The 21,476-nt window shown below is 47.9% G+C and overlaps 1 protein-coding gene and 1 long non-coding RNA gene across 2 annotated transcripts in view; one reads left to right on the top strand and one right to left on the bottom strand.

Moving 5' to 3' along the window:
• The window catches only part of ACVR2B (activin A receptor type 2B), an 86,612-nt gene extending 73,109 nt beyond the window's left edge, over positions 1-13,503 (bottom strand). The window contains exon 1 of the mRNA XM_015853039.3: positions 13,015-13,503. Coding sequence (XP_015708525.1) covers positions 13,015-13,066 — 52 coding nt within the window. The 5' untranslated portion in view covers positions 13,067-13,503. The remainder of the gene's footprint in view (positions 1-13,014) is intronic.
• A 98-nt stretch (positions 13,504-13,601) lies between these two features.
• On the top strand, positions 13,602-18,714 carry LOC107308866 (uncharacterized). Its single transcript, XR_001552955.3, has 3 exons — positions 13,602-15,467; positions 16,116-16,296; positions 18,333-18,714. It is a non-coding gene; the product is annotated as an uncharacterized LOC107308866 (long non-coding RNA).
• The last annotated feature ends 2,762 nt before the right edge of the window (positions 18,715-21,476 follow it).

Genomic DNA, 21,476 nt, shown 5'->3' with positions numbered 1-21,476 from the left:
ACCACTCAACACTATGGGATGCATCCACGTGGCAAGAAGCTGCTAACGGTGGTATGACTGTGAATTTGGGAGTCCTCCGAAGCCAGTGTGGGAAAAAGAAGGATTCCTGAAAAGGAGATGCTGATGCCACACACCCCTGTGCAACATTTCTCTACTTATAGGCTCAACGCAGTCACTTCTCTAAGTGATGGTATTTTTACCTTTAAAAAACTAGATGGTCTTTAAGGTCCCTTCCAACCCAAACCATTCCATGATTCTATAAAACACTGAGAGAAGCCATGGCATGCAATCTAACCCACTGCAAAAACAGGAGCTTGCCACAGAACCTGAGCTGGAACTGAGGCTACCTATATGGAGAATTATTAAAACAATAATAAGTGTAGGCATTTACTTCTCAAATGCTTTTCCTGTCCTAACATGCAATGGGAACATTGAGATGATCTAGAGGGAACAACTCCCTGCTTTAGGCCATCAGACCATGGACTTCAGCTTGCCCAAGCACCAGCAAGTGGTGGTGCTCCCACAGAGCACATCTCTGCTGCGATCCTATCTGTGCAGGCAGAAAACAGCACATCCATACCCCACTGGTGTAGTACTGTGGGATCACCATCTTCACGATGTCCAACAGTGAAACTGGCACTGTAGAAAAGCAATTCATTACAGGGATGATCCAACAGTGCTGGTTCTGCTTCTACAAGTTTCTAAGCCCATGTGAATATATCAAGAACAGCCACTTCCACAGCATCACGTACCCAAATAAAGGTTTTGTTCTCTGCCTCCCCCCAGCAGCACAACCAGAAGCAGCACCGATCCCTCCAGAACAGCCACTCCTGAGGTCTTTTCAATGGAAGAGAAAGAGGTGGCTGAATCAACTCTTTACAAGGGTATATAAAGACAGGACAAGGGGAAATGGTTTTAAGTTGAAGGAGGGAAAAATTTAGGTTGGATGTCACGGGGAAGTTCTTCACAAAGAGTGGAGAGGTACTGGCACAGGCTGCCCAGAGAGGCTGTGGATGCTCCATCCCTGGAGGTGTTCAAGGCCAGGTTGGATGGGGCCCTGAGCAGCCTGGGCTGGTATTAAATGGGGAGGTTAGCGGCCCTGCATGCAGCAGGGGGGAGGGAGCTTTGTGATCCTTGAGATTCCTTCCAACCCAAGGCATTCTATGATTCTATGAATGCCCCAGCTCTAAAAAACCATGGCCATGAATGGGAAATTTCCCCACAAAGAGCCTCACAAATGGGAGACACCAGCAACCAATCCCATCTTCAGACCCTTCTCCTCTGCAGGATCCACAGATGTGAAGAAAGGAAAGCTCTGACAGAAATTCACATACAGTCATACATTTAAGAAAGCTAAGCACCAAGATTGATTAGAGTGTTCCGCTGCTTTAATAAAAAGCCTAATGATGTCCAAATTACAGCGGAGCTCAATTGTGTAACCAAGGAGCCAAGATTTCATCCCTGATAAGGACATGGATTTCTGTCTCGCAGGAGAAGCCTGCAGTTCACTAACAAAGATGACCTTTTATATTATACCCTTCAAGGCCACAATTAGCCAGAGAAATACTGTACTAACTTGGCAACATGAGTTTTTGTACACTGTGCTAATTTTTAGCAGAATCTTGCCAAGACCATTTCCTAACAAGGGGAAAAAAAAAACCAACAACCTACAAATACAAAACCCACTGCTCTCCAGACCCAAATTACTTTCCACAACTCAATGCAGTTTTAATTAAGATGATTCAATTACAGCAAAAAAAAAAAAAATGATTAAGATGATATCCCGCAGCAAACCACTAAAGCTATAACACCTTAATCCAGAAGAAACTGGCATACGCGTATCCACAATAAAGTATTCATGAAAAGCTCAAGTTTTACACATGAACCAATTTTACATCACTCAAACAATACCTTGGGAGATATTTGTCAAGAGGAAAAAAACCAGTGACATCCATCAACAGAGCACAGTTTTTCTTAGACTACACAGAAAGAAATCCACACAGAAAAATTGAAAAGGCTACAATTACTTTGACAATGTTTCTACAGCTCAAAGGAATTTGGGGGTTGAAATAAATGGTTTCCTTCTCCTTCCCAGGGCTCCCAAAATCAATTTTATATATAATTCTTTTTTTTTTTTCCCCTTTCCTTCCCTTTTTTTTTTTTTTTATCCTTTAACAGAAGTCAGATCAGAAATACATGTGAAACCAGGTCGCTGCGATAATCATGTACATGGTACATTTCCACTCTTGCCTATTAACTATGAGGTTTAAATGAATGAGGAAATCTCAGATCCATATTTCACCAGTGGAAATTATTAATATAAACATAGCGCCGTTCAGCTTTAAACCTTGCAGTCCTACTGGGCCTCTTCTCCTTCAGACTAAGGGTAAGAGGCACAGAATGCAGGTCTCACGAGGTCGCTGTGCGGAGGGTTGTACCCATTGAGTGGGCAATACTAGTGGATGGATGGTTGGACTAGATTATCTTAGAGGTCTTTTCTAACCTTAATGGTTCTGCTCTGTTGTAGGAGATGTGGGAAGCAGTCCACTACACTTCACCTATGGGACTTCTTGGGGGGCTGGTCACTTATTCACACTAGCTGCTAGCTCTCAGAATGGACAGCAATGGGGGAATAACATTAAAAACCCCTCAAAAATAAAGGGGAAAGAACAAAAGCAATCAGCGTGAGATACCAAAATCTAAATGGCCAGACTAGGAAGGCACTAAGGGCCCAGTAGAGTTACACAGGGGCTTGAGATCTCAGAACACAAAAAAAGCTCAAGTGTTCTTTAAGGACAAGTGCATTAGCGACACTTGGAGACTTTTTTTTCTTTAAAGATAACTCTGGCTGCCCAGTTAAGTGCTGGCTTCCTCCCAGTAGTAATTAGCCAGAACCAGTCCAGGTGAGAGGTTAACTTTGTATTTTTCTTTAATAGACGGAGAGAAGTCTAAATGGAGAAAGATAAAATTCCACCATAATCCTCCACCGCGGCTGCTATGAAATAACTCTTTTGTTTAATTATTATGAGCTGGATGGGCAAACACTGGATCCCGATGGACAGCGAACAGCTGTTACTATAACAGAAAGACATTCATCTTCCCTTCTCAGGACCCTGAAACTCGACCAACAATGCCTGTAAAACGACTCTCGCCTCCCTCCCAGTTTTCAACTGCCTTTCAGATCCAGGCCTATTTTTAGCTGGCTTTATCTCATCTCACTGCTCTTCAAAGTTTTGCACGTTGGCTCTTTCGAAATCATTTCCGTGCACAAAAAGGGCTGGGCAATAACCAGCCTGGTTCTCCTACAGGTTTCTTCTTTCATCAGCATTCACATTGGAGGAGCCTACATGTGGTAAGATGTAGACTACAGCCAGATGGAAAGATGTATTGGCATCCAGCTTACCCACCAGGGTAGGAGTGGTCTCAGCTCCAGGGTTTACGGTTACCTTTGAAGGCCTTCTTGTGGCTGTTATTTACAGAATAAATAATCAATCCATACAGGATTGCGTGGGAAAGGCAGCTCTACTGCCAGTCAAAAAAGGTTTTTCATGTATGCTTTCAGCAGCACAACCTACCTCCATCTCATTAGACAACAGCAGAAGCTACCTATGGAAAATTATCTACAGCCATTAAAATTATCTATAAAGGAATTCCCCAGCTATTTCAGGTACAATACAAATGTTAAAAGGCCCCAGGGGAAGGGACACATGGGGATAAACTCCCTGCTGATGCTAGCAGGCACTGTGCCAGGCAGCCAACGGAAACATTGGTAAAAGCATTTATTTCTGTTCTAATACTTTTTTGACATCTATTACCTCCCCACGAAGGCAAATGGATCTTTGTGCCACCTGTTTTGGCCCGGAGGGGAATTGAGCTACACGGCAACAGCAAGTCCGTCCATCAGACCTGTGTCTTAATACATTGCTTTTCCTATCATAGGATCACAATCTAAGATCACGAAGTCCAACCATCAACCCAACCCACCATGCCCACTAACCATGTCCCTCAGTCCCACATCTGCATGGTCCCTGAACATCTCCAGAGACAATAACTCCATCACCTCCCTGAGCAGCATCTGCCAGTGCATCAGCACTCTTTATGAGAATATATTTTTCCTAATATCCAACCCAAACTTCCCTGATCACAAATTAAGGCCATCACCTCTCATCCTATCACTGTTACCAGAGAGAAGAAAGCAACTCCCACCTTGCCACAATCTCCTCTCAGGAAAGAGCAATGAGGTTTCCCCTGAGCCTCTTCCAGACTGAACAACCCCAGCTCCCCCAGCTGCTCCCATCACACTTGTGCTCCAGACCCTTCACAGCTCCATTGCCCTTCTCTGGACACAGACCAGGGCCTCAACATCTCCTTTTAGCAAGGGGCCCAACACAGAACATCACACTTGATATGCAGCCTCACCGGTGCTGGTACAGAGCAACAATCACCTCCTGCTCCTCCTGGTTGCATTCTCTCCGATACAAGCCAGGATGCTGTTGGCCTTCTTGGCCACCTGGGCACACTGCTGGCTTATGTTCACCCAGCAACCCCCAATCCATCTTCACCCAAAGGCACATGTGGAAGTCCAGACAGAGATGCCCCAGTACCACCACACCCCACAGAGCTCCCTCCCCAGCTATCAGTTGCACCATCTGCTCTCCTCCTCTTCGCTAAGCTGCACATAGAAATTCCACACCAGGGCATTCCTTAGAGCCTCCATCTCCACGTTGATGCCTGTTGTCACTGCCTCGAGCTCACCTTATCAGCTCTCCCAACACTGGTACCAGTTTCCTCACAACTTCACTGGAGGGATGCTCAGTTTTCTGCCTCAATATCAATTTTGTAAAGCTTGGATGCACTGGGTTTAAAAAAAAAAAAAAAAAAGAGAGAGAGAAAGTATCAATGGCAAATAGAGCCACTGGAGAGCAGCACAGTTTGCCGGGCTCAGCAGAACTCAGAGAGCACGAGCCCATAGGAGTGACCCGCAAATTGCAAAACACCAGCAGAGCACAAACAGGGCTCAAAAAGCCTGAAATGTCCTCATTTTATGCACCACTTTTTAAAAAGGAGATGGAGCTCGACTGAACGTCTCCTATCTTCTGACCTATGTTCACCTTCCCAGGAATTTAAACTCATCTGCAGAGGTAAATGAGGTGCACGCATGCTATTCCTAAAAGCCAAACTGAAAAGTTTCGCACATTATACAACACATTTTAAATAGATAATGCTAGAGGGAGGAAGGGTGAGCGGCCCAGATTGACCATTTGATAAATCAGGAACAACTGGAGCTAACTTTATCCCTCTCATCCACTCAAGAGGCTTATAATCTCACACCTTGGAGCAATAAATTAGGAGTAAGCATTGCATTAGCACTGCAGGCTCCGCATAGAAAAGCTCAAAAGCAGGTTATATGATGAGAAAAGCTTTAAATTTAAAAGAAGAAAAGTCAAGACAGTTACAAGTCCTTGGATGCTACTGTGCAGTGGCAGCTATGTGCATTTGTTACAATGAGAGATTTTGCTGCTGTGGTGGTAGATAATTCTGCACAGCCCTGGGATGTCGGATTGCTCTGACAAGTGCCACGGACACACTCTTCTCTCCCAATTTTCTTACTTTCTCTACAAGACAACAGCAATACGTTCTGCTTGCAGCTTTACGGGAGAAGGATTCATTCACTGCCTGTGTTGCTGTGAGCCCCTTCTTCTTCCATTATAACACAAGGGAAGGAATCAGACGTGAGGAGCAGAGTTCAAAATATAAGCCTTGATTTGATCAAGCATCCATTTAGACGGGAGATTAACATAGCTCAGACTGCAAAGTACTGCATCTCTTCATGAAGTCACTTTGTTATTTTTAAATAAATAGGACCACATATATGAATGTGGTGGTACAAGGTCCCTGTCTCGTGGGGTATCTAAACAACAAATGCACAACTATTTGGTACACTCTGGATGTGTCATAAACTGAGATACAGCAACATGACACACACATCCACAGGTTTAATTTCTAGCAGCTCCTGCACCAACAGTTTAATTCCCTCTGCCCCATTCCTGGAGGTGCTTAAGGCCAGGTTGGATGGGGCCCTGGGCAGCCTGACCTGGTGGGGAGGGGCAGCTCTGCCCATAGCAGGGGGTTGGAACTGGATGGGCTTTGAAGTTCCTTCCAACCCAAACCATCCTATGATCCTATGACTCTATCTGCTCCCTTAACCCCATCAGTGAGCCAAAATCAAGGCTTTGGGTCAAGCCACTGCAGCCCCATCCAAGAAATCCCCCACTCAAACTCTTCGCCTCCCAGCAGAAATCTGACCTGCCTGAAACATCACCAGGCTGGGAATTATTCATGAGAGCAGACAGCTCACCCTTTCATGGAATCATAGCATGGCTGGGTTGGAAGGGACCTTGAAGATCACCCAGCTCCAACCCTTTGCCATGAGCACAGTTGACCCGTCAGATCAGACTGCCCAGCAACCTCTCCCTGTGCTTCTGCCTCCTCCCCAACTCAGTGTTTTGGGAGCAAGGACCCACTCTCCACATGAGCATCACTTCCTGAAAGAGGAGCTGTATTTCTCCAGAGCACCTAGACATCAGGAACATGTATTTTTCCTTAAGTACCACGATGGATGGATGCCATACACAGTAACATAATCAGAGCAGCAAGACTCAAATACTGGCAAAATAAGAGGCACTTGTGTGCTGGAAGGAAGTATATTATTATTTTACAGCGTACACTGACAACTGGTGCTCTTAACTTTTAGTTTGAATTGAAACTGTGCTGTACTGAAGGAGGATGATGACAAGAGAGAGAAGAACATGAAATTGGTTAAAAAAAAAAACAAAAAAAACCCAAAAAAACCAACACATATTCAAATCTAAGCATAAAACGTGCTGAGTCTGCAGAATGTGGGCAGTGCTTCATCTTTAATTTACTTCTCTGCCCCTTTGACTTCAGCGGCTCCAAAAAGACTTACAAGCAAGATTCAGGAAAGCCGGGAAGAAAGTGATTTTTTGTTTAATATACCTTAAAGGAACAAATGACTAATGAGAACCAGAAGTATTTCAGAGTGAAGGAATAACGAAGATACTAGACATCAGCTGATCCTCAGTGGTTAATAGAGGGGAAAGGCAAGGGGAAGGAAGAGCTTGCATTGGTGCAGGCTGCGGCCACCAGCACCTCTCTTAAACACATCCAATTGCACTGATGTGAAAATCTCCACATGAAGGAACAAGCGAAAAAGAGCTTAAGTGGGAGTAGGGCGCAGAATGCCAAGTGCTGCACTGAATAATTCAAGTCCAGGCAGCACCATTGGCCAGGCAAGGAAATCACACCCCCCTGCTAGCTTTAAAATCAAAGGCCAAGGAGGGATAAAAGGGAAAAACACCACCTCTTTAAAGCAGAGATTTTGCACTGTGGTTCCCACTTCCCAATATACTTTGGGACAGCGGGTGCTGCAGGAGCCTTTATAGTGCGCTGTCTTCCTCCTGACATCATTCCTCACCCCAAAAGCAAAGGAAAGTCCACCCAAAGCAGATCTGAAGCTGTAAAGCTTTTACATGTAAATCACACTTTATACACTGAAGTCAAAGCCCCAAAAAGGCCTTCATTTGAGTCTTGGTTACACCTAAACTCAATGGGTTGTCACCTCCTGGCTTCCATCCCTCCCAAATCACAGCTCATTACTCCAGCCCATGGGGATGGGCTCCCTCCCAGCAGGGTGCTGCTCCCTGTAGAAGTATTTCCAGCAAACTGCCCTGCCTCATAAATTCATACAATCATTATGGTTGGAAACAACCTCTAAGATCACCTAGTCCAACTGCCCACCCACCACCAATACCATCCATTAAGCCACGTCCCTCAGTGCCACATCTCCATGCCTCTTGAATGCCTCTAAGAGACAGTGACTCTACCACCTCCCTGGGCAGCCCCTGCCAGTGCATCACCACCCTTTCTGAAAATATATTTCTCCTAATTTCCAACCTGAACCTCCCCCGACACAACTTTAGGCCATCACCTCGCATCCTATCACTGCTATGCAGCAGCAGAGGCTGACCTCATCCCACCATAACCTCCCTTCAAAGTGTTGTAGAGAGCACCAAGATATCCCCTGAGCCTCCTTTTCTCCAGACTGAACAACCCCATCTCCCTCATCAAACTTCTGCTCCAGACCCCTCAGTTTATCAACTTCTGCAACTTTTACTGCGCAGTTATTATGCTGAGCTAAAAATAATGCTCCTAAAGCACATTGGGTTGGGAGGTGTTGGATTCTGGCAGGCCTGAGAGATGCAGTGCTGATGGAGTCCCACCTAATCATGATTCTACTCTAGTGTGTCTCCAGGTGTGTACTGCTATTAGCAGGATGTTTTACACATACTTCTACAACTCAGCCCTGAAATGTGACAGCCAAAACACTTGTCACTCCAGCACCTAGAAGCACAGCAACTTTGACTTCTTCCTTTTATTTATTTATTTGTAGATCTCACTTTCCTGATGTCCAGGCTTCCTATGAGCAACACCACGTGCACAGAGCACACAAGGCCACCTTCCTGGAATCATAAAGGCTGGAAAAGACCGCTAAAATCATCCAGTCCAACCACCAACTCTTCACCACTACACCCATGCAGCAATTGGACAGAAAGAGATTATGGGAAATGGTGTTTCACTGGAGGTATATAATGAGGGAAGGATCAGCACGATAGAAAAGTGCTATAAAAGAAGGGAAGAAGATTGCTCACCTATATCAGAAGGTCACAGGTTTGCAGGGAAAAGCTTCACCAGGGAGGGATCTCCAGGAAGAGATCCTTCCTCAGTAGCAGTCAGCCCTGAAAAGAGGTCTAAGAGAGGTGCAGCCAAGGCTCCACCCTTTCCAGTGACACAGGTGAATTGCCTTCACCTATGCTCTCAGGGCTGACCCAGTCCTTTCCCCAAGTAGGTGCTCAATGATTCAGGCCACAACTCAACAGTTCCCATTCAGCCTGCTGCCCCACATATCTTAGTGCTGCATCCACCTTCTCACTGGGTGCCCAGCCTCAAACCTCCCTGCTGTCCCCTTAGGCCTCAATCAGTTAAAACAAGGATACTGGTTCCTTCTCACCCACAACACTTCTGTGGGGAAACCAACCCTGCAAGACCCAGCACTGTCACCAGCTGCCACCCACCCATCCACAGAACAAATCAAAGAACCATAGAATGGCCCAGGTTGAAAAGGACTTCAATGCTCATCTGGTTTCAACCCCCTGCTATGTGCAGGGTCACCAACCAGCAGCCCAGGCTGCCCAGTGCCACATCCAGCCTGGCCTTGAATGCCTGCAGGAATGGGGCATCCACAGCCTCTTTGGGCAACCTGCTCCATGGCACTGCACTGGTCCCTGCTGGCATGGGGAGTGCCGGGGAGTGGAAGATAGTAGGGGGAGAAAGGAAAAATAAATAAAAAGAAGAAAAAAAAGTATTAAAAAACAAACAAACAAAACCCCACAAATCAGGCTGGTCAGTTTCTTTCTTTCTTCTCCAGCATCTATTCAGAGGCAGCAGGGGAGGTCTACAACTGTTGCGTCACACCAAGCACAAAAAAACCTGACAAGCGTGTTTGAGCTGATGGAGAGCAGACTGGACAGGAGGTTGGTGACAGCTTTAACACAGGGAGCAGGAGCTCGCTGCTTTAATTGGCCAAGGATGGGCTGCTCAGAGTCACGAGAAATGGCAGAAATTTCAGTGTGTAAATACTTCGTCTCCTTCTGGTCCATGGATCCGGAATCTGTGATCAGCACTGAGGGCAGAGCGCAGAAGATGCTCTGAAATGGGGAAGGAGGGGGAGGAGGAGGGGGGATTGCGCTGTATGAATAACACCCCTGAAAATAATGCCTGCTCGCATCTTTACCGCGGCATTTTCTTCTCCACGGAGCTGTGACAATGGTTATCTCTGTGGTATAATTATCTGGATTTGATGACAGATTAAAAAAAAATATATAGATCCCAACACCTGTTCAAGAGTTTTGTGTTTTTAAAGGCCATCGCCATTAACCTTGGGCCACGCACTTCATTGTGTTTAATTAGCAAGCTAATGAAGCCAGTTTTATTCCCTTTCTCAAGCACAAGAGGATAAGTACAAGACAGTGAAAGAGCAGGGCAGATCCATTTGCAGCACAGTTCATTGCTGCACGGCATTACTTAAACTTGCACCAAAATAAAAGTAATGTAATGGCTCGGAAAAGCGCCTTAGCAATGCATTCTGCAAGACAAATCCTTTTACACCTTCTGTATTTTCTACAGCTCCGAGATTCAAACACGATTTGGGAACATTTGGGCTGCAGAAAATTTGCAAACAAAGGGCTAAAAATGAACATAATGTTTTCCTCAATGAATCCTCAGTATTCCAAAAAAAAAAAAAAAAAAAAAAAAAATTAAGCGTAACAGATTTCTTTCCTTTATGTTTTTGTGGGTTTTTTGACTTATTTCTTTATTTAGATCAAAGAAGAGCGGGCTGCGCTGGCTTTGTCATGGGCAGCCAAGGGAGCACCAACAATGGAGGTCAAAGTGGATTTCGAAAAGCCCACCACTTTTGCACAGCCCTATATACACACACATCACACACACACACAAAGCCTGGCTGTGCAACCCAACAACGTGCTCCAACCTGGGGCACGGCGACTCGGTGCCTTTCTTCTTAATTTAGGAAAGGGAAAACCGGACAACGAGGATCGTGTCAATAAATGCTGGTCGATAGCACAAGAAATGCAGAAAGGGCTTTAAAAGAGAGGGAGGGGTTTAGGGAATTGCTCCAGCTCTGATTGAGTGATCCGAGGGGATCCTTCCAAACAAACTGAATTGCGATCGTTTTTGGGGCTTTCTTTATCATATTTTTGGGGGCTGGTCAGTGTAGGTATGCTCCATCACATTATCCTTTTTATAACCTGATCTATTTAGGAACCTTTTGGGGTTAGTTATTAATTTTTGCCATCAACCACTTTTCTCCTCCAACTCCGATCTCCTCACAGCCGTAGGAACGTGCTGAAAAAACCAACCCCAACCCAACCAACCAACCCAACCCACCCCAAACAACAACAAACCAGCCAACCCGGAAGCCATCCCTTGTATCGAACCACACCAGATGAAAGGATTCCGAGACCTACAGAAAGAAAACACATCGTCCATCCACCTCTTTGCTGCACGTAATAGAATCCTGCAGCCGGGAGAGCGCCTTCCCGGTACCTGCTACGTAAATACCCTCACCCCCATTCCATGCACATGGAAACAAAGCTGCACACAAGTGTCCCGGCGATGCGATAAAACCCCGAGCTGCCTTCGCTCCCCGCTAATAAATTAACGTGATCTTTCATTTTTTAACCCCCTCCTTTCGCCTTTCCCACCCTCCTTCCAGGTTTCGGCGCGCCTTAAGAAATAAAGCCATAACGACGCTGATAATGACAATTAAGCGGCGTGGCACCGCTCGCCGTGCCACAGTCAGGCGGTGGCAGCGCATATTTAATGGGCACTCGGAACAAAGGAAGCGGCAGCGGGAGCGCCCCGCGGGTGAGAGCCGAACCGGGGGGCGTGGGGTGGGTGAGGGGCACGAGGAACCCCCACCCCCCCCATTCCCTCCCTGCCCCCAAATCCTTCTTTGCTATAGGATGGAGGGGAACTCCCCGCTCCGCGATGGGCACGGCCGCAGCATCGCTGCCTCCCACCCACACGCTGCACCCGCTCAGCCTCAAAGGTGCTCCCCCTCACCCCCCCCCCCATATATGTATCCCTCTTATACGTGTCCCCCCCCCCCCCCCCCCATTACATATTTTATATATATATGCCTCCCCCATCCCTGTTTATGTGACCCCCCTGGGGCTGCAGGGAACGTAACAAGTTACTGCCCAGCACCCAGGTTAATGAGGGGGGTCTGTACAGGGATCAAGGTGGGGTGGGCCGGAAGGGGGGGGGGGGGGGTGGGGGGCACAACAAATAGCCGTTGCCCATGAAGAATATACAGCAGTCATAAACAATAAATAAAATAAGAGGAGGGGGAAACGGGGGGAGGAGAGGGGGTAAAGGGGCTTCAAGCGTGGCCGTGCTTGCAGTTGTTATTAGGATGTGGGGGGGGGGGGGGGGGCTTACAAGGTTCTGCCCCTTCCCCCAGAGGGCTACGGGATGCTCTCCTCTCTCCCAGCGTGGCACCCCCCCCCCCGCCCCCACGGCCGCTTCGGGAACTTCACCCCTTGCCCCCCCCCCCCCCTCCGGCTGAACTTTGGGGGCAAAGCGGTTCGATTAAGGCAGAATTAATCCAATGAATTAAAATGAATGAAAAACAAACTAACGCTTTTAGTCCCCCCCTACCCCCCCGCCCCATCAATGCAACAGAAACCCCTCTTGGATGGATGCTCCCCACCACCACCACACACACACACCCCCTTTTGCCCAACTTTCTCCCAGCAGCGCCGAGCAGCCCCATGGGGCTCGGTTGGTGCAAACAAGCAAAGCCCTGTAGGGCTGAGGGGAAGGATGGGGGGTCCCCATGTGGTTTCTTTTAGAGGGGAGGGGGTCTCCCCCCAGGGTTAAGCTCCCCGGTAGGAACGGGGCGCACACACACACACGCGCGGCCCCAATACCTGAGCGGAGCCACCCCCGGCTCCCCAACTTCTGTGTGTGTGTACCCCACTCCCCCACCCGTTCCAGCCCTCCCCCACGAGTCAATGCCCATCGCCTCAAAGTTTCCTCGATCTCTCGCCGTGTTTACATCGCCGCTAATTCCCACCGGCAGCGAAGGGAACAAAAAAAAAAAGCGGCGGCAGCACGGCAAGGCTCCGTCCTGCCAGCACAGAGCTCGGGGAAAAAGGGGGGAGGTGAGAGGGGGAAGGGGGCTAAGAAAACAACCATCTCAAAGCTTTAGGAGGGGGGGAGGAGGGAAGGGGTTCAACCCGACGGGTCTGGGGGTTCCGCTCCGCTTTTAAGGCTGTTTAGAACCTCACCGGCCCATTCAATGGTGAGGTCGGGAAGCCGAGCGTAGAGGTAAACACGGCGGAACGCGCTTACCTGCGCCCAAAGTTGCACAGAGCACGGCCAAAGTCAGCCACGAAGCGCTCATATTCCTTCACTCGGTGTGGTTTTGCGTTTTGGTTTTTGTTTGTTTGTTTGTTTCTCTCTGTCTCTCTCTCTCTCTCCTCGCGTGCCCCTCTTTCCCAAGGGGAAATATAAAACGTATTCAAAATAAAGAGCTGGAAGCAGAGGGGGAAAAGGAGGAGGGAAACGACGCGGTGCTTCTTCTCGAGAAAAATAAAAATATATATATACACATATAAAGAAAAATAAAGAAAAATAAATGAGGGGGGAAAAAAAAAAATCCTGAAAAATCGGATTTAATTCCTTCGCAGTTGCAAAATGTATCCAGTGGAGAGGAAGAGCCCGACCCGCTCCGCCCGGCCCCGCCGCTCGCTCCGCGCTTTCCAAGAGTTTCTTTTCGCTGCGCTTTTGTGCTGGGAGCGCGGCGTGCACCGCACACCGCCTCCCCCCCACTCCTCCTCCTCCTCCTCCTCCTCTCTTCTCCTCCTCCTCCTCCCAACCCAACCCAGCCCCTCCGGCTCCCCCAGCAGTAAAGGCCGAGCGCACACGCCCCCCTCCGCTCGGCTTTCCGCGCAATTCACGCGCAACGCACAGCCACCCGTTTCTCTTTATTATTCTTATTTCCCTCTATATATTTCTTGTGTTTCCCCTCCCCCCCCCCCCCGTTTTTTATTTTCCCTTCCCCCCACCCTATAACCTCCCCCCTTGAAGGAGAAACTTTGCGAGGGGATCCGCGTCCAGGCAAGAGCCCGAGGAGGGGGCGCGGGGCGCGGCATCGCGAAGGAGGAGAGAGATTGGGGCTGGGAGTTCAATTAAAAATCAATTAATAAATTGGGAGGGGGGGCAAAAAATATATATATCGGGGAAGGGGGTTAGAAAAGGTGATTTTTTTTTTTTTTTTTTTTTTATTATTAGGAAAAAAAAAAAAAAACTGAACCGAGTCCAAAATGGCTTCTAAAAAAAAAAAAAGAGAGAGAGAGAGAGAAGCCAAAGCGGAGCCAGCGAGGGGGAAACCCGGATGTTTGATACAAAGAGGGTTGGAGGGGGGCGGAGCGGAGCGGGGGCTCCGCTGTTCTGAATGGGGCGCGGCGCTGCCCGTCAACCCCGCGGAGCTCCGCGCACCGCCCGCGGCTCCTACGGCCGCGCTGCGCCGGGAGATGCGGGGCTGGGGGTGCGGGGGGGAGCCCCTGCGATGTCCTTGTTAGGGCCCTTGTGCTGTTAGCGGGCTTCTCTCCATCGCCAGCGCTGCGGATGCTGAGCTCCGCCCGCGATTTATTGCAATTATAATGAGGATCGTGCGAAAATAGGGAGCCCGGAGGGGTCTTAGGGGGGAAGGGGGGTGGAGAAATTGAATGGTCAGCTTGGGTGCCCGAAGCTCTGGGGAAATGGAAATCGTTCTCTGCAAACTTTAGAAGCGCTTTGCTCCGTGGAGAAATTCGGGTGGTTTGGGTGTTTTTTGTTGTTTTTTTTTTTCACCTCTGGGAAACAACTTCACCTTAGGGAGAGGTTGTAACCTCTGGGAAGGTGGTTTTTGTGTATGTATAACAGCCATGGAATGTGCTCTGTGCTGTGAGCAGGATCCCATGTGGAGCTGCTGGGAACTGATGGCCGGTATCCTTCATGCTGCCATGCCTCGGAAAGGGAGGGCACCCACAGAACCTTACATACATGGCATGGGGAGGTCATGGGGACTTTGCAGCTGGTACAGCTGCAGGAAAGCATCCAAAATAATACAAATATGGAGCAAAAGGCACTGAAACCAAAGCCCACGGGGAGTCAGGAGAAAGCAAGGTGTGTCGTAGCACCTGGGTAAGTTAAAGCATGGCTGGGAAATGAGATGGAGATGTGTTTGTGAGAGGTCAGAGGTGGGGGTTGATCCCTGCTCCTTGCATTGATGCAGTGTGCTCATGGAGGCAGTGGGGTCACTGACCATGGAGGACCTCAAGAACCATGGAGATGTGGCCCTGGGGGACATAGTGGGCATGGTGGGATGGGTTGGTGGTTGGACCAGATGATCTTAGAGGTCTTTTGGTCCTTAATGGTTCTGTCATTCTGTGATTCTGTGACTGCACACAAGTGCAGTGGGGCTGGACATGGGGGCAATAGAGAGAGAAGGGTTCCTGGCTGAAGCTCAGGGAGTGTCACAGCTTCAAGAGAAGAAAAAACATGAGCCAACATCTCCTACTGGGCCGCTTGTTTCATTGGAGGATAAACTCTGAAGCAGCTGAAGAACAGAGAAATGGGTGAGACAGTAAAATATAAACATGCTGACACCCATCAGCTTCCATCCTTCATCTTCAGCTCTGACCAAGAGCAATGCAGCCCTCCAATCAGGCTCCCCAAGCGCTCCCTACCAACACTGCTCCTGTTTTCAATCACAGCACCGTAATGGAGCCCCTTTCCCAGCACCTCATATAGCCCCCAAGGTGAGTTTTGCCCCCTTGTAAGCAATCCCCCTGATTGTCCTTTATCCCTGAGCACCTGGGCGGCAGCCCGCCTTGCTTACATTGTTTCACAGGGGGGTGTTAACCCGCCTGAAATGCTAAAATGTTTTCACCTCTTGCAACCTGAAAGGGTACGGCGGGTGGGAATGTTACAGCCTGGGCACGTGGACACTTGAAAACTTGCACCAAACATCCGGAATATTGGCAATGGGGCTGGATGGGTTTAGCGATTAGGGTTAAGGTTAGGTGCCATCATCGCACGTCGCGGTCTGAAAGCCCTCTGAAAGTCATCTGTCCAGGATGGTTTTGTGCTGCTCACAGTCATATGACACTCAGTCTTTGTCGTGTGACGGGTTGGAACAAGTGGGCTCCGTGCATCCCAATATCTTGCATGGGAGGTGCTGGTGATGAAGGTACTGGGATCACTTAAGCCGGCACAGAGCTGCGCTGCTTGCGTGTCATTTATCTTCAAATCCTATTGTAGCGCTGGTGAGATGTAATTTCTGCAGTGAATGGCAATGTATGCTGACAGGGGTGTTATAAAACATGGAAAATACAGAGGGAAGGGACCCAGCGTTTCCTTTACCTCCTCCTGTATACGCTGATGTGGATTTATTTTGCATGTTGCAGGGCAATGATGCAACCCCTCTGATCGCTCTGCAGCCTTGTGAAGCAAAACCCACATTGCCTGCAACAAGTGAGGAGCACAGACCGGGGGACCCGAGGCAGCAAAATGGTGTTCTGGCTGCATTCCCTATACTGGTTCCTAAAACATTGCTGTGGGTAGGATAGGAGGCACGCACCATTCTGGGTAAGAGAAACAGAAATGTGTACATGAGTATGTGTGTATGACTTTATGTGAGTAACCCTGAGCAAATAAATTCTCACTTTCCCTGTCGTGTCATCATTAAGTCCTTCCCAGTAATGCATTCTATGGAGCAAGGTCTTAATAACGCATTGGTTGCTCCAAAAGTAATGCCTCTTATTTATTCCCATGGAAACTACAGCCGACATAAAGAGCGCAATAATATTATTTGGTAGTGCAAATCCTCAGCTACAAAACACTATTTTTTCAGCATAGGCACCATTGTTAGCCATGCATTTTGACCAGCCATGAACAAGTCTGCATGCCACGCTTGTGCAAATCTGCACCCACTGTTTCACAGCTGCTATGATGGGGTTATTGCAGGGAGTCTAACTTTCACTGTGCTCACATCTACCATTGGGTCTCCATAACCATTCAGCAAGCATTGATGAATGTCAGTGGCTGCCATTTTTTCTGCATGGAGGACCTGAATTCCACACCTCTGTTTCACAGACGCTCCTATATCAGACACCATTCTGTCCAGCTGCCCCTCTGCTGCCATCTGTGACATGGAAACAAAATGTAATGGAATATGGTTGGGAAGGTTCAACCTCTTTTGCCATCCTACCAACATTCACCTCTGACATCGTGGGCCAACATCACAAAATAGGAGGCATTACTTTCGGTGCAGCCCTTGTATAACAGTGTCCTAAGTTGTCAGTCAGGAGCTACAATTAACTTCACTGGAATTTCTATATTTGCAGCAGCTCTAAATGAGAGCCAGGACCTCCAGACGCTGCTGTGCACCGTCCCTGCTGCAGTCTGAATAAGCTTGTGGGTTTTGCACTAAAAAAGCCAACCCCCCGTGCTGATAAATCTGCCCTTTGCAGTCTGGCTTCAGCAAGGCCAGTAAAAATAGTGAGGGATGGGGCAGACACACTGCTGCTTTCAGGGCTTTTCTTAGCTCTGGGATACAGAGCAAGGCATCAGGTGCTGACAGTTCGGGGGGGGGGGGGGGTACAGCATGCAAAGGGGTCTGCTCCTGAGATGCCCTTAGACCAATAGTTTTGGGAACTGCCATAATTTGCTATTTTCTTTGGGGTTTTTCTTTTGGTTGTATTTTAAATAGCAGCAGGCAGCATCAGTGCCACACGACAAAGCCTCCCAAAAAAAGCAGAGTCCCAGCCTTAATCCACACCCCAACCCTGCCAGCAACCAGGAACCAGAGCACGTCCATGCTCAGCATGGAGACTTCTGTGCTCAGACAAGGAGGATTATGGGCATCATATGACTGACTGCAATGACGGTGTGTGCCTAATTGGTGAAGGGCTGTGTTTTCTATCTTTAACACAGGACAAAAAGCCAGCAGGCTGCCTCATGCACAGGGTTCCTTTCAGGTGTTTTCTCCGCTGTACTTTACCCAGAGAGCTGTGGATGCCCCATCCCTGGAGGTGCTCAAGGTCAGGTTGGATGGGGCTTTGGATAACCTGGTCTGGTATGAGTAGTCTGCCAATGGAAGGGTTGGAACTGAATCGGTCCCTTCCAATTCAATCCCTTCTATGATTCTGTGATTCTGTGATGATGCTGACACAGCTGAGCTGGAGAGCAAGGCATGAAGCATCACCAGGGCTCAGTGCATGCTTGGATCAGGTCAGGGCAGCATTAAATGCTGCACTCCTTTGAATGCCTGCCAGCAGATCCCATGGGGTTTTGCAGTTTCTGAAGCCCAGGAGTGCAACCTTCCTTTAATCAGAACACATTTGGTTGCTAGTCCTGCCATCCACTTCAGTTACCATTTACTCTGTATAGAATGGTGTGTGTTGGAAGGGACCTCAAAGCCCGTCCAGTTCCACCTCTGCTGTGAGCACCTCCAGAGATGGGTGCTGCCTGTGCCAGCACCTCACCACTCTCTGAATAAAGAATTACTACCATCTAAACTAAATCGGCCTTCTTTTAAGAACATTCCCCCTTGTCCTATCACTGTCAGACCTTAGATTTGCTCACATTGTCTTTGGCTGTTGTTATTTGACCTGAAAATACAGCTACTCTACAGTGTGTATGGTGACTACAGCAACACAGAGCCAAACACTCGTCTCTCCAGCTCCCTCGCCTTCCTCTTTCCCTTGATGTTCAGCTGGCAGAATAGCATCATCCTTCAAATTCCAAGTTTTATTTAAAAAGCCGGACTTGGCCTTTTTAAACCATCAACAATTGAACAGTGAGAAGGTTCATATGGAATCATCGTGCCACTGAAATTCTCCACGCCAGCAGGGATATTTCAACCAACCCCATCCCTCCTGCTGCCATCCAACCTCTCTGCAGCCAGCTGGACCACATTGCAGCTTTGGCTTTCAGCTCTTACCTTGTGCTTTCTGACACACTCGAAGCACACGCAGAAGGACCAATAAAACATTTCCCAGAGCATCTTGTCCCAGATTGTTGGCCTTTGTCCTGAATTTCAGTGGTAAGAGTATAAGAATGCCCAGTGGGGCCAAATGCATCCTAGATTGCACTCCTGAAGGCTTGAATCAGGAAAAATACTCTCCCAGAGAAGGTAAATAATGATGTTTTTGTGGCAAATACTCTACTGCCATTAGCAGGAGGTGATAAGCATTCAAGACCACAGTATATATAGAGCAAGGCAGATGCAACACTGCTCTTTTATGTTGTACTGAGTAATGAACTGGGTGTCACTGGTGCAGTCATTTTTCTTTTGTTTGTTTTGGGTCCAGGCTTTTCTTTTACACCATGGATGATAGTCCTTGCTTCCTGAGAGCTAAGTTGTCTGGAGGAGACCCATCTCCAGATGGTGAAGTGCAAATGGAGAGGTGGCAATGAAAGGGATCTTCATATGTCACCCTGTCCATCCTCCTCCCTTTGGTAGTATGTATCGGACCTCTTTTTAGTCTCCCTCAGCCAAAGGGGGCCAATTCATCTGTCCTCTCTCTCTGTTCAGCCCTCCTGGTTACACTGCCAGACCTTGGAATGCTGCAGGACTCCCTTATGGGCTCATCCAAACAAGTTTCACAGGCACCCACCTTGGTCTTATTGGTTCGCCCTCCTATCGGCTGCTTTGCACTCTGATTCTTTACATGGTGGGTATGAGTAGTGGCTCTCTCTCAATGGGAAGAGAAGTAATTGCTTTAAGTTGTGCCAGGGGAGGTTTAAGTTGGATATTAGGAAGAACTTCTCTGAAAGAGAGGTGAGGTGTTGGAACAAATTGCCCAGGGAGGTGGCGGAGTCACTGTCCTTGAAGGTGTTCAAGAACTGTGAAGCTGTGGCACTGAGGGATGTGGTCAGTGGACATGGTGGGGGTGGGTCAGGGGTTAGATTTGGTGAACGTGGTGGTCTTTTCGACCTTCATGATTCTATGATTTTCCCCATGGATTTCAGAAGGACCAAACAGAAGTTGTTTTGCAGTCAGTCTACAGGCTTTATCTACTTGTAGGTGTCTTGGTGTACAATAAATTGGGATTTTGTTCTTCAGAAAGAATGTTACACTTCTTTTCTCAGCTTTGCTGGCCCCATATCCCCCCAGCTTCTCTTGCTTACAAAGGCCTCCAATCTCATTCCTTGGTTTTGTCGCCAAATGTCACTCATTTGTGTTGAGAAACAGGAACAGGCATCAGGGAAGTTACCACTAATCCAGCAAGTGACCAATATTTCCCAGTTGTATCCTGACTGTGCTGAGGGATAGTGCACAGACACTTAATTATTCTCCTGTCAGAGATTAAATAGATTGCAACTACTAACACCAGATCTGAATATAAATCAATAATAAGGGACAGAGGAGAAAGATATAAGAATTATGCCAGTGGTGGAACGGGACAAGGACAAGGAGGGTGAGGGACGTATGGCAGAAGTACAGTATGGGATTGTTCTGGTGGCCTGGGTTCCTGCTCAAGGTTCTCCAGGATCTCTTATATGCTTTGCTTTACTTATCTCTTAAGTCCTGATCAGAATGGGAACAATGGGCTTTATCCACAGAAGTAATTAAAATGTTGCACTCCTTGGCAGGGGAGTTAAAATCAATTTCTCCAATACAAGATGAGGAGCAATTGGCCGGGCTGCTGCCAGGCAGAAAGGATCCGTGATGTTTACGAGTTCTGTGGGAATCCAGCTCTGCCAAAATGTCACAGTGGTGCTGGGATGCCTGTGCAGAGAGGAACCCTGCAGGAGGCACAGGACAGTCTCTCCATTCAGCTTGGCAATAGTAGGACCTTGGCTCAAGAACAATTTCCACACCTCGGGAAAAATATGGCTCAGCTGGGAAAAGCCCAGAGAGGTGCAAAGAGAAAGATTGGAGGTGTAGAAAATCTGGTTTTGAGGAAAGGCTGACAGGGAGAGAAGTGTGTGGTCTGAGGAGGGGACCAAGGGGAGACGAAGCAAGCTGCCAAACACATGTGAGGCAAATGCAAAGAGGAGTGGTACAATGTGTCCTTAAGAGGGGAGATTTAGATTGGATATAAGGAAAACTGGATATGAGGGTAGTGAATCACTGGCATGGGTTGCCCAGAGAAAGGTAGTGGGTGCCCTGTCCCTGGATACACCCAAGGTCAGGCTGGATGGGGCTCTGAGCACCTGATTGAGCTGTGGGTGTCCCTATTCATTGCAGGGGTTTGGGATTAGATGGCTTTTAAGAGTCCCTTCCAACTCAAACCATTCTATGATTCTATGACCTTCCACAAGTAGGGTGAGTAAAGGGCTTGTTCTTCAATAGACAACATCAGGAGAAACTTGCCAGTGCTATGAATAGTTTAGCACAGGAACCCATCGCTATTTTCACTGCAGAAAGCTTTAGTCAAAGGGCTTGCAGGATGGTTTGTGTGCCATTGGTACCAGGGACCTCCTGGAGAGCTTTGTCAGATTTCCTTGTTTTGTTTCTTACAGTTGCAAATGGAATCATTAGAATTCACTGCTTGAGTGTTTGTGAAGACCTGCAATGAAGGAGATTGCAAGAGCAGTCCTGTGCATACTTAGCCTATGTGCAGCTCCTATGGTTGGTGGTACAGACACAGGCTGGCAAATACGTGTGCCATAACCACAGAAATTGGTTATTCTACAGCATTACAAATCCAGCCTATCTCTGACAAGCAAACACTGCACAAAAGCAGAGCTTTTCTGTGTGAAATGCTGCAAAAAAATATATCAGTTATGTTTAGTGTTACAGTGGCACAAAGAAAATC

This window comes from Coturnix japonica, chromosome 2, assembly GCF_054131305.1.
Source record: "Coturnix japonica strain WE chromosome 2, WE-NBRP24, whole genome shotgun sequence".
Lineage (NCBI taxonomy): Eukaryota > Metazoa > Chordata > Aves > Galliformes > Phasianidae > Coturnix > Coturnix japonica.
This window is presented reverse-complemented; position numbering and strand designations above follow the sequence as displayed.